Raw genomic sequence first — 14120 nt, forward strand, 5'->3', positions numbered from 1 at the left:
GATTGTTTTACATGTACACAACTGAACAAAAAGCCACGCAAACGGCAAGGCAATCATTGTTGGTATGGAGGGTTATAGGACTAGAATGTGTTCAACTACCTCTTCTCTTTTCTTTTAGTTGCTCAACTTTTGCAAATAGGATGGTAAATTGTATGCAGCAATTGATATAAATGCAGGCGCTTTGTTTCTACAAACGATCTATAGCGGATAACGGATCATAAGTTTCTTTTGTTATAGAAATCTTGGCAATTTTTCTTATTTGTAGTGACACCTATTAGCCCTGCACTCCTTATGTCCTAAGGGGTTGGGTTCTAATGTTGTTTCTACTCTTATTTCTGATTTTCGATAATTGCAGAAGTGGTCAGTTCTTGGGAAACTTCCAATTCGGGTTAAAACCACGCTAGTTGGTTTGTGGAATGGGTGGCTGTATTTTACATCCGGACAGCGAGACAAAGGACCAGATAATCCCCAACCAAAGGTCATCGGAGAGTTGTGGAGAACGAAATTAAAACTGAACTCGTGATAGGTTCCTTCATGTTGATTCCTTGGAGCAATTGTTTTCTGTCAGTCTAACCGTTCGCCGTCTCGTAGCCAATCATTCATTAAGTTTTGGGATTAGAAATGTTCTTCCCTGTTGCAGTAAATAGAAAAGTCACCTACTTACAGGCAATCTTGTGGACAGAGACTATTACTGTATTTCTCATTGTTGTTCCACGTTATGTAACCTTTTATATTAACTTGAGTTCCACGTGAATGATCATTAGCAGAAACAGGAGTGTCTGTCGCAAGGAATTTTAGTATGGTGTTGAATCTCTTCATGAGTCATGTAATTATTGACGCGAAGTTTGACACATGGTTGATACAACTAGTGACATCCAAGAATCTCTACGTATTTTACTATGGTTTTTTGTGCGCTGCTGGCTATTATTGCTGATGTTTTAGAAAAACGAAAGGAAAGTGACTTTTGCACCATTTTTAGCTTCATACACACTTCTATTTAGTCATAGCCATTGATTCAGTTTGTTTTATTTAATTCAATGACTATAAATAAATAGGGTTGTGAGAAATTGAAAGGAGTGAAAATCAATTTTTAAAATGAAAACGCACTTGAACACATAGGGTAAAATTTAGGCTTATTATATTGCAACCCCACATATTGTTGAATACACCCTACATACTTAATGCACCACATATTTACTTTTTTAATTTAAACTTATCTTAATACACCACGTTTACTTTCCTATAATACCCTCACACCCCACTCTCACCATATAACTTACATTTTCTATGTACACCCCACACTCTTCAAATTTTAAGTACAAATACATAAGGTCATCCAAAAGTACCTTCGGTGTAAAGCTGAAGCTGGTGTGATTTCGAAATATTTTTAATTTTTCTATTGGAGTGGTGCCAACAATTGTTTGATTATTTGCATGTGTTTATCCCTTCATGTTTCTCTATCCCTTCCATGGAAAGAGGTGGAAGGCTGTGGGTATTCTGTACCAGTAGTTGAGGAAGATGATTTTCGCAACAGTGGATGAGGAAGATGAGGAAGATAAAAATCCAAAAAAAAATATAGCAGCTATAGAAGTGTAGAGCTTTATATAGAGTAGGAGCAGTGGCACTGGGTAATGGGGATTAAATAAATATTAGGGTTGATGATGATGATGATTCCTCTTCTTTTCCTTTGATCGAATCATGGGAATGGATTTAGTTATTGAATCATTGAATTAGAGGAAGAGATTAGGTTGTTACGCTGCTTTTAAAATCAAGGGATCTTTGTGATCTAATGTGGCTAAGGTTTATTAGGTGTGTGATTCTCATCATCAATCATATTTGTTTTTAATGGATATCATTCATAACGCAGTTATATCCATGCCGATGTCGTTGAAATCACTAAAACAATGAAAATATGAAGTCTTACCTCATGTAAAGTTTCCGAAACGTTGATTTCACGTTTCTTTGTCAAGAATAATTTTTTCAATTAACATGTTTGTAGTTTCATTAATTCTACAATGGAGGATAAGAGTGGTTTCAAGAGTTGAAGAAGATAAATAAACTTGGGATCATGTGAAAAGTAATTTGGATTTTTAATTTTTTTAAAACCTTATAAGGTCGAAATTGTCATTACATATTAGGTATGTAGTCATTTAATATTAAATTTTAATAAAAGGTGAATTCAACATATTGTGGGGTGCTAATGAAAAAAATCTAAAATTTAATTCAAGTTCTTTCATTAAAATTCTTTTATCATATCGAAAAGGTTTACCGTCGAGATGCGTTGCTAAACTATGATTTCGTAACCGAAGTAAAATCGTAAACCATACCAAACTACACTATTTTTAGTATATATCTCACACAGCCACACAAGGTTATCAATTCTCACATGTAACATATGTGGGGGACAATTATAACATTAGTGAATTGAAACATTTAGGTGGACGGTCTCACTGAAAAATCACTCCGCTACGTACAAGGTACACCCTTTTAAATGAGAAATTAATAATAAATAAAAAAAAAGGGAATTCATAAGAGATGCTGGAAGAAAAGATGTTGGATAAAAGCCATTTAGTCAGATAATCTCAGTTCTTTATCCTTTTTCCTTGAACAAAACATAATCTCAATTCTTAAGAGATGTACACAGCAAGTAATGAGCTACTATGTAAAAGACATGGAGCAATGCACTGGCATCCATGAAAACACTTTCACCTCAGCACAAGCTCCACAAGCAGGAGTTCGCCGTCAAACCTCAACCCAGCAGGGGCACCCGGCTGAAGCAACCCATCCACCATTCCGCCAAACACAAACAAGTACCGCCCTGAGTTATCTGTGCAGGCTCCATGGAATGACCGGCATTTGGGCTCATAACCATTTGCCTTGAACCTCTTCAACATTTTTGCCAATAAGTGTACAGAGTTCAGTGGAGTTGGCTGCTGCATTGTAATGAATGGAACTGCATTTATGTCTAAAACCCAGAAGTCATTTTTACGGTGTCTGTACGAATCCTCTCCCCCACAGATCAGCAGATGGCCGCCTAACATGAGCGTGGCTGAGTGACCAACTCGCGGAAGAGAGACTCCTCCTGGAATATTTTGTAGCTCATAGTGTACCTGTACCCATTTCGGATTACCTTCACAAATGTCCAAGAACCAGACATCATTAAGCACATCGTAACCTAATCCTCTCCCACCAAATAAAACCGTTTGTGCTCCTCCGATGCAGGTCAGTGTGTGTCCCGAACGAGCTGGGGGACATGGATGAGTCCTGATTTCATACCAAGTTCCAAACTGAAAATTTTCTGAGAGTTCCAACACCCATGTGTCACACAATCTCACACCATAAAGCCCAATTCCTCCATGGATAACCATCTTTCTGCCATCAATGCAACACGCAGCATGAGCCCCTCGCTGGGAAGGTGCGTCAGATCCCACAACAAGCAGCTTCCATGAGAGTGTGACACCAAGACTCTCATGGCATTCTACTTGCCCCACCCATGTATCATTGTGACGGCCCCCATTGTCGTTTATTCCTCCAAACATAACAAGAAAATCATCAATTACAACAGAAGAATGCCCAAATCTACCACTTGGAATGCCAGAATTTATCTTCTGCCACTTCAACATTCTCCGAAAATCATTACCAATGTACGCCACCCATGTGTCGTCTAGATGGCGTCCTAAAATAACATACAACAGAAACAGAATAATCAGATAATTAAATTTGAAGTACAATACAAAGAAACACAAGCATGCCCCAACAAGGAACAAACTCAGAGGATAATTCATTTAAGATAGCGGGTTGTTGTCTAGAGAATACAATTTTCATATATTTAATTGCTAAATATCTGCAGTAATTCGAACCCCTAGCAAGGGCATCAACCGGTACACATCCAAGAATCTATCGTGACCTGAATTTTCCAGGGGAAGGTAAGGCTGACTCTCTTACTTAGCGACCATGAAAATATTTGAAGTAGAATACAGTTTAGACATGGTTCAGTTATAGAAAGGGAGCTTACAAGTTAGAAACAGGCAATCTACAAAAGAGAGGCACTTGAATGGGGTTTTAGATCCCTATTAGATTAAACTTTCAGAATATCAGAAACGAAAACATGAGTAATTTTTTTCAGAATGTTCTTTTAATACTCTGCAGTCCTGCAAACATATAGGTTTCCTGGCAGGCAGGCAGGCAGATTCAAGGACCAATCCAAGCAACAGCTTTGGGGTGGTCTACATGATACAAGTAGCAACACTTTCATCATCTATAGATTAAGCGAAATGCTAGATTTATGCATATGTCGGAATCATTAGAACCTTGCCATTAACACTAGTGCTACTTTAACCTCAATGATTAAGAAAATATGCGCTTCCAAGTTACACCATGTACTCGGTTCAAACCAAGATCTGCTAACAACAAAAAAAAATCCAAAAAAAATTTGTTTTTCTTAAGAAATCACCTTCAGTATCTGTTCAGTTTCGGGTTGGCCAGACTTCTAAAAAGCTTATTTCTTCATGCATTTCACAGCTAGAAAATCAGTTATAAGATGCAAACTCTTCAGCACTATTACCATGGTGATCCTAAACGAAAAAAAATTATGCATCTCGTCGATCAAAGGTCACAAAATCTCAACTCACTTTTGCAAGTTCAGCAAGCCTCCAAAACCTAAGAGAGCCAGTAGAATTGACATGGAACAAGTACCAGAAGGCATGAAAAACAGCAGACTCCAATCCCAACTTGGCACATAAACTAGCTATTAATATATGCACTTCATGACTAATTCTATATTAATTTCAACAATGCATGAGCAGTAGCTTCATCTAGCCAATAGATCAAAAAGTTCAGTAAAACATGCAGTATAATTAATTAAAACAACAAAATTGATAACAAATCATCAAAACCAAGAACAGGACGAGGTCTTGTGCAAGTGCTAGACTGCCCCGTGGATGGGATCTTCCTCTTCAACCAACTACGTATCGCGTTCAAACCCTCCTCTCCCCTTAGTCTAGCTATTGTAGTAGTACCGCTTGTAATAAAAAGAATATATGACAAGCAAAACAAAATTATAGGTGGGATTATCTTAAGCAAGAATAACTGACTGACCTCCCTCACATCCACCACCAAACAACACCAAGCAACCAGACACAAAATTGAGGGAATGAGAAGCCCTGGGACTGGGGAACCCCAATTCCCCATCCGGGTCAGAAAATTTATGGCAATACACAGAGTCAACCCTAGATACTTGCTTGTAGAGCCTCATCCATGGCAGCTGCTGATGGCCAAAGTTTGAAGCTTTGAGGGCCTCCACTGATTTGGGTCCCCAGTCCCTCCTGCATATGGACTCCCACAGACTGTCAGATGCTGCCAAATCTCTGAACTTTTTGCAGGTCATGGCAAAGCAAAGAATTGAATCCACAGGAAGGAGCAGCAGGATTGTGAAGAGGTGGTCTTGGGCTATGTTAGAAATTGGTGAGCCATTAAAGGAGTAGCGGAAGCTGCTGCTGCTGCTTCTGCTAGTGCTGCTGGTTTCTGCCATTGATGAAAGCTTGAAGCTTTTGTGGGTTGGTGGGATTTTATGGCTGTGATTGTTGGGAAAGTGGGAATTTCAGTGGGATACAAAATTGGGTTGGTTTGATTTGCTCTGATTGTTCATGGCAATTGGGAAAAGGGAAGGTAAATGTTTTCTGTTTTTTATTTTTTCCTTCCTTTTCATTGTTGGTTTGGAAGAAGATGGTAAATTTCTGTTTGGGAAAAGAGAGAGAGACAGAGAGTCAGTTGGATTGTAGTGCCCCTCTGTTTTTTGTATTGTTTTATGAAAAATTATGAGTATTTTTTTCTAGTGTTGTTTTGGTGGGTTAACTTTGAATTATCCAGAAACTATTAAGTTATTGGTTATGAGACAAAAGATATCCCAATCCAAGTCTCCTTCTTATTTCTTCTCTCCACACTCTCCCTCTCTGTCCTTTATCTGTACGGACAGTCAGCCAAGGGACCGAAACTCAAAGCATAAGCACCTAAGTCTTGTAAGCAGAGACTAATTAAAATGATCATGGTAACACAAATATGATCGATATCAAACACACTACGCCTATCTATGTGATGCCGGTACGAGTAGTCGACTAGCTATCAATTTAGTAATATTTTTCTTTTTAGCGTTAAAAGAAGTGGCTTTCAAATTTGAATGTCTTAATATATGAAAGGATGTAATTTTTACATACCATCTTAATAGTCAAATAGTTTCATATCTTCATCTACAATGGTAAGATTGGTAAATACATGTGGAGAACATGCTCTCCTACATATGAGAAAAACTTTGTGACAGGTTTCACAAAAATAATGAAATCTTGTATTTTAATCTCAACCAACTTCACGATAGGCCATCTGGTGCGACAGATACCCGAATTTGACAATCTTACCAAAATTTCTCTCACTACACGTGCAGCCTTATTTAGTTTTTTGACATCCAACTATGTGACGTTGAATGTGGGATGATTTATTCCTTTTGTAGGCAAATCAAGAATGCAAGAGGGACTTTAAACCCTCTAGGACCATTGAAAGTATGTGAAGTTATAAATTGTGCATCTCCTAGTGCTAGGCACAAGCCAGGAGCTCATGAAATTTGATGCTACATGAACGTTGTCCCGACGTTAAGCTTGTGTCATGACGTGGAGCAATCTGATTCCCTGATCAAAGAGGTGGCAAAGTTTGAACCTTTGGATTTGAAATTTGGATTCTTTCAGAGGCATTGAATAGACTAATGAAAAGCTCCTACAAGATGAAGTTGGTAAACCCACGGCATATCTAGATTATCTATTTTCATTAATAAAGTCTTCAAAGTGAGATTATCCACATTATTGACAAGATGAGATGAGAAAAGTCTAATGTCTTAGGCCTCCTCCAACTATGGGCTAAAACCCAAATTTCCCCTCCCCCTCCCTCCCCCACCAAACACAAAAAATCCAACCTAACCTAAGTCCTAAACCAAACCTAAAACCTCAAACTCAAAAGGGGGCCAAATACCGGCCCGTTTTTAGGCCATAAATTGAAGTGGGGCCCACGAATGAGAGTGAAAAGTGGGATGTGAAGCCCAGACTCCCCACCCCTACTCACCCAACACGTTGCACGCGCCAGGTTGGATCCCAACGGGAGCCCACCCACATGGCGTGTCCCCCCGCATGTCAGACGCCACTGTAGCCCAACGGCTATTTTTCTAATCAAACAGCCAGTTTAATTGGACCGTTGGAATTTTTTTTGTTTTATATTTATATATTTATTGAATCCAACGGTTCAGATCAAATATAATCAAATCTAATGGTAAAAAAAAAAGATCTAATGGCCCAAATTTAAATCAAACGGCTAAAATAATTAAAAAAAAATTATTTAACTCAAAATTCACCCAAACACTCTATAAATACCTATATATTTGTTCAAACATCCACACAAAACTCACTTTTCTCGTACAATTCTTTCAATTTTTTCTTTCTACCATTTCTTCTCATTTCCAAATTTTTCAAGATGGCAAAAAAGCATGTTAGAGGTTGTAATTGGACCTTTGAGGAAGATATTGCTTTATGTTTTGAATGGGTTTTTATTAGCGAAGATGGTGCCATCGGTACAAACCAAAATAAAAAGCGCTTCAGGTTTCTATTAGCAAAGGTGGCTTCATAAATGGCTTCAATTGCCTTACAGAAGCGCTTTAAATCCTCAATAGCAGTACTCTCTGCAAGTCGGAAATACTCGTCAGTTGAGTCTGCAGAGCACCCATTAGCTAGCATCTGAAATGCAGATGTTAGCTTTTAATGAGGTGATAGGCTTTGTCGGCCTACAACATCTATCTTCCTTGCAAAATAGTGGCCATGATGGACAACTGCATTCAGGATGCTTTCAAAAAGCTCTCTCCTCATCTAAAACCGCCTTCGAAAATCATGGAAAGAATACCTCGAACATTCGATGAAATAATCTTTCATCATCCGGTTATGACACTCTTCTATTTCACATTGCACAAATGAACACCCCATGACAAAACGACGATGGCTAGATTCAACATGGTGCTGATACTGCATAAGTGAGTTTGCAAATTCGGCTTCTTCTGCGTTCATTTCTGCATCGGCATTTGCACGGCTTGCTTTGTAATGCCCTGAAAATTTAAATATATGAATATGTGAAGAAAATCGCAATTAAATCGATGTACGGTCCCAAAGATAGAATTGGGAAAACTGTAGAGTTTTGTTACAGAAATTATTATAATATACGTATTCATGGTATTGAGAGTTTATATTATTTTTCGGGAATTTATATTAACTTATTTGAGTTCAATTTTAAATTAAACTGCTTACGAGGTTTAAAGTTTGGAATTAACTATTTAAAATCCGTAGACCTTTTTAGGTCACAATTTATATTTTGAATAAGGCTTGAACTCACGAACGAGTAGGCGCAAACCATTCGTGAAACAGAGTTATAACAAAAGCGTTATTAACGTTTAAAGCTAGAGACACTTTGGTAATTTTCCTATAATCTAGAATGCTCCAAAAAAAATGGAGCATGCCACGTGTGTGGCTGTGATGAAAAGGGAAGGAGAGAAAGGAGGGAAATGAGAGGGGGGACCGGCCAATGAGGAGAGAAAGAAAGGAGGGGAAAGGAGGTAGAAATAAAGGAGAAAATCGGATCCTTCATTGACCCCCGACCCAACCTGATCGGATCTCCCGATTCTGATCACCATTGACGATGAGACTGGTGCCAAAATGATCCTTACTTTGAACTCAGTTGTCCTCCCTCCCAGTTACACCCATGAAAACCAAAGAAAAAGGGTTGATTTTAAGAGGAACCGCACAGTGGGTGCGGTGGGTTTGGGCTCGATTCGCCAAAACCTGAAGCTAACTCCATCCATTACCATCACCAATAGTCTCCCCTCAATGTATGGAACAAAGCCCAAGCAATGGTTAGGGCGTTAAAGCTCGTTTTAAGGTCGAATTGAGAACACCTATTTCTAGGGTCTAGCGGTCCTAGGATGATTTCAGGTCTTTCCTGGTCAAATTGGACTTCGGCCCAGGTATGAAAGTTGTTCCTCTCATTGAAATATACTTTCCTGTAAAATTTAGTAATTTTTAGAGTTAGTCAGAAAATTGGTTTCATTTTGTTGGAAACCACCACATGCGGCGGCGCATGGCCAATGGGCTGACGCTTCCTTTTGATGCAGATTTTGATATTTTTAAATCCGTATTTGGTACCTATGTGATGTGATTCAATTGTGGAAGCATAATGGTGAATATTTCATTTCTAGAATATTTTCGGAAATAGATAAAAGGTTAAATGGTGAACTACAAAGGGCTTGATCCCGCTCAAGGATACGTAGGCAATCTAACAAGGGTTAGATATGGCCCTAAATAATCGAGAATTAAATTTTTTTGGAAAGTTGTTTTAATAGAAGGAAATTTGGGGATTTAATTGATAATCTAATTGTATGTTTTGATAATTGAAATATGGATATAGTTTTGTGAGGTATTAAGGAATTGAAGTATGGAATAATGATTAATGGTAGTTAACTAAACAAGAATTTAGTTTGAACCTATCACCGATATTATTTCCCGAAATAAATATTTCGGAGCAGGGGCGTGACATGCTTGGTATTGTGCCATCTGCATTGCCAAGCTAAGCCTTCTTCTATCACCCATTGATGAGATATTGATGATTTTTATAAAACAAAAACACTTTGAAAGTTGAAAAATTGGTGAATATAGAGGATGACTGAAGGTATGAATGCTGTATGATAGTTAGATATTCAACACAGGCTTATATAGAGGATGATTAAAGGTTTGAGTTTCATGTGTGTAGGTTTGTGTTTCATGTGTTTTATATGTATTTGGTATGTGTTTCGTGTGTGTCATGTGTTTCACATGTGTTCTATGTGTGCTTTATCTCTATCATGTGTTTTGTATGTCCTTAACATGTGTTTTGTATGTCCTTAACATGTGTTTTGTATGTGTTCCATATGTGTTCTACGTGCCTTGTTTCCTTCATGTATTTTGTGTTTATACATCTCTATCATGATTTTCATATTTTTCATAGTATTTCATGAGTTTCATGTATCGATTTAGTGATTTTTTTAATATTTATTGGAATTTAAATATTTTTAGATTAAAATGTTCATAAAATTAATTTACGATAGTCAATGTACTTTTTTTTTTTTTTGAAAAAAAAAAGTTAATTCAAGAAAAAAAATTAGCCCAAATTCATTCTTTAATAATTTGGGGCTAAAATTTTAGGCCAAAAGGGTTGGAGCAGAAAAGCTATTTCTAGGCTAAAACCTAAATTTTATAGGCTAAAAATTTTATGTTTAAGGCCAAGGGTTGGAGATGGTCTTATGTGAGTCCCACAAATTATTGTATTTAGGGTTTTTATCACAAATGATCTCTGAAATTGATCCATAACCATCAAAATGGTCTCTGAAATTGAAAATCAATCAGTGTAGTCCCTGAAAATAGGTGTCACAAATCAATGTAGTCGTTCAGTCACAATTCTGTTAAAAATTCCGTTAATTGCTGATGTGGCACATGAATGGGCCCTAAAAGATTTACAAGTTTTTATCACAAATGATCCCTGAAATTAACTCACACTATCAAGATGGTCCCTAAAATTGACCCACACCATCAAGAGGGTCCATAAAATTGAAAATTGATGAATGTAGTCCTTGAAAATAGGTGTCGCAAATCAATACGATTTCTTCCGCCATAATTCTGTAAAAAAAAAAAAAAAAAAATTATGTGCTGATGTGGGTTTAATAATTAGTTTAAAAGGTCTAAACACAATTTTGCACAGTAGAATTTTTTCCTTATAGTAGGACCTACTCCGAAAAGAGATCCCTTCTATAAATTCTGAAAGGCATAAGGCTTAAACAAGGCCTAAGAGGGGTTTGGAAATAGTTTTCAACCAACAATAGACGCACCTTGGTTATAACCTCATTATCTCAAGGCATACCTCGCCGTTTTTTTAGTCACTAAACTACCAAGGAAGTGCCTAACAAGCTCTCCAAGATTATGGTTGTGAGGATGTTGATTGCCTAAATGTTAACGGGTGATGTCCTAGAAGTCGTTGTCAATCAGTCAAGCCGTCACCAAAGGTGATCTCGATATAGGTTCAATTCAGTGAAGGGTGTTGAAGTGTGTAAAGATGGGTGTATTCAAATTTTTTTAGAGAATAAACAACGAAGGAGGTAAAGGAATGTGGAATGGGATTGAAGGTGATTGCAGGACTGAGCTTTTGGGTTCACAACTTTTTATTAACTATTAAATTGTTAAACCTATTTGTAATTTTTTTTAATTTAATTAGACTTGTGCGATCCATTTATGTGTCACATCAGCACATAACAGAATTTTGACATAATTGTGACGAATGACTACATTGATTTGGGACACTTACTTGCAGGACTACATTGATAGATTTTTAATTTCAGGAACCGTTTTGATGTCACAGATGAATTTCAATGACCATTTGTGAGGAAAAATGAATTATGTGCCACATCAGCACTTAACGGAATTTTTAGTAGAATTGTGACGGAAGGACCACATTGATTTGTGACATCTATTTTCAGGGACTACACTGATTGATTTTGCAATTTCAATGACCATCTTGATGGTGAGGGTCTATTTCATGGATCATTTGTGATAAAAACCCTTGTATTTATACGAAATAACTATTAAAAATAAGGTGTGTTGTAAACTCTTTCATAACAATACGTCATTGACTTAAGATACTATTAACGTAACATCTCAGGTACAAAAAAATCTTTGCAATGGATTGAGAACCTTTGTGCCATGTCACATGTTTGCCAAGAACAAGTAGTAAGACCTCTGTATTCGAGTTCAACAAAAAGGAAAAGGATCCTTGCCGGATTCTTTTCCTAGGGATCCCGTGCCATGTCACATGTTCGCCAAGAACAAGCAGCGAGACCTCTGCATTCGAGTTCAAAATTTAAATTTTAAAATTAAATATAAACAGTACCTAACGAAAACTAACCGCACGATGTATGATGAATGATCACGATCATGGGATCCCTAAGATCCCCAAAAAAAGATCCGGCGAGGATCCTTTTCCCAACAAAAAGGGACCATGTTGAACTAGAATCCAAAAGGTCCCCCCCCCCTTCTATGAGTCTTGGACAAATAGGTGACGTGCCACGTGTAACTCTACCTAAGAATTTCACTAGAGTAACATACAAAAGAAAGCGCATTGTGAAACCAATTTGACTACAATTGAACCTCTATAAATTAATAGGCTTGGAACAAAGGAGACTTTATTAATTTAGTGAATATTATATAATTGATAAATTGTAACATCCCACATCGCCCAGGGGACTGATCCTTAAATGTATATTCTCATCCCTACTTAGCACGAAGCCTTTTGGGAGCTCACTGGCTTCGGGTTCCGTAGGAACTCCGAAGTTAAGCGAGAAGGAGGCTAGAGCAATCCCAGGATGGGTGACCCACTAGGAAGTTGCTCGTGAGTTCCCAAAAACAAAACCGTGAGGGAATGGTAAGCCCAAAGCGGACAATATCGTGCTACGGTGGTGGATCGGGCCCGGGAAGTCGTCCCACCCGGGTCGGGATGTGACATTGGTATCAGAGCGTAACCCTAGCCGCTTGTGTGCCGACGAGGACGTCGAGCCCCTAAGGGGGGTGGATTGTAACATCCCACATCGCCCAGGGGACTGATCCTTAAATGTATATTCCCATCCCTACTTAGCACGAGGCCTTTTGGGAGCTCACTGGCTTCGGGTTCCGTAGGAACTCCGAAGTTAAGCGAGAAGGAGGCTAGAGCAATCCCAGGATGGGTGACCCACTGGGAAGTTGCTCGTGAGTTCCCAAAAACAAAACCGTGAGGGAATGGTAAGCCCAAAGCGGACAATATCGTGCTACGGTGGTGGATCGGGCCCGGGAAGTCGTCCCACCCGGGTCGGGATGTGACATAAATAAATAAATAGAAAACTTAATTTTAATCCTTGACAAATATGACTTTTAAATTAAAACCATGAGTAAGATCAAAATATAATTGTAGTCCCTTGATACATTAACAACCTCATTTATTAATTATATTTTGATTTTTAATTATTTCTCTTTTTCTTCCTAAGTTTTAATGTATTAATTTTATTTCATTATAATTTTCATTTTCATTTCATTTATCATAATATATTTTGTTGTAAACATTTAGATAAACTATTTTTTTGTTATACAATATATTTCGATTTACTTTGTCTTCTTCATTTAGGTACATTAGATTTATTATAATACATTTTGATGCATACATTTAGATACACACATTTCGGTACATACATTTCAATAAAAACATTTAGGTACATTAATTCAATATAAACATTTTGGTACTAACATTTCGGTGCATACATTTCAGTACACACATTTAGTTACATTAATTTAATATAATACATTTCGGGTGCATATATTTCGGTACTAACATTTAAATACATTAGTTCAATATAATACGTTACGGTACACACATTTCAATATTAACATTTAGGTATATTAATTGAGTCTTTCAAGTTTGAAAAATGTTAAATAAAATTAATAAATTAAAAAACTCTTTTTTGGTCAAAAAATAAATTAAAATTTGTATTTCAATAGATTTAAATATTTAATGGAAGACATTAAATAAAATGCACAATAATTATTTTGAATTAAGGACACATCAAGGGCTTATAATCAATATGTAATCCAACACCAAGTTTATTTTAAATTTCAATCTTCTTGAAGGATTAAAGTTAAAAACCCTATGGAGAAATTAGTTTCTCATCCTTTATTTTGTTATTCCATTGATTAAAATCTTATTCATTTTCAATTTTTGATAAAGGTCCTTGAGTATTAATAACATCATTAATTATTTTAATAATAAAATATTTTTTTTATTTCCAAATATATTCATTTAATGTTAACAATGTTGCAATTAGTATATTTATATTTATGACTAAATTTTTTATCATATATTTTCAGTTTTATTTGTACTCATTTTTAATTTATAATTCTTTTTTAATTTGTACCAATTTTCTTTTCGGTTTTAATTTGTACCCATATATTAAATTCTTTTTGTGCCCATATTTTTTTAAGTTTATTTGTATTTGA

The 14120-nt window shown here is 36.7% G+C and overlaps 1 protein-coding gene across 1 annotated transcript; it reads right to left on the reverse strand.

The window, feature by feature from the left end:
- Positions 1-2539: 2539 nt before the first annotated feature.
- LOC103966846 (F-box/kelch-repeat protein At1g51550) lies at positions 2540-5812 on the reverse strand. The gene is made up of 2 exons (XM_009380063.2): positions 5098-5812; positions 2540-3676 (listed from the first exon to the last, which is right to left on the reverse strand). Exons 1-2 carry the CDS (start codon positions 5528-5530, stop codon positions 2706-2708), a joined length of 1404 nt encoding a protein of 467 aa, XP_009378338.2. The 5' UTR covers positions 5531-5812; the 3' UTR covers positions 2540-2705.
- Between the last annotated feature and the right edge of the window lie 8308 nt (positions 5813-14120).

The sequence above is a fragment of a genome, unplaced genomic scaffold (genome assembly GCF_019419815.1).
Source record: "Pyrus x bretschneideri cultivar Hongxiangsu unplaced genomic scaffold, Pyrus_bretschneideri_v1 Contig37, whole genome shotgun sequence".
NCBI lineage: Eukaryota > Viridiplantae > Streptophyta > Magnoliopsida > Rosales > Rosaceae > Pyrus > Pyrus x bretschneideri.

Coding starts and splice junctions, on each gene's coding strand:
- LOC103966846 (XM_009380063.2), bottom strand. CDS start 5,530: ATGGCAGAAACCAGCAGCACTAGCAGAAGCAGCAGCAGCAGCTTCCGC. Junction 3,677..5,097: donor TGGTGGTGGATGTGAGGGAG/GTCAGTCAGTTA, acceptor ATGTTATTTTAG/GACGCCATCTAGACGACACA.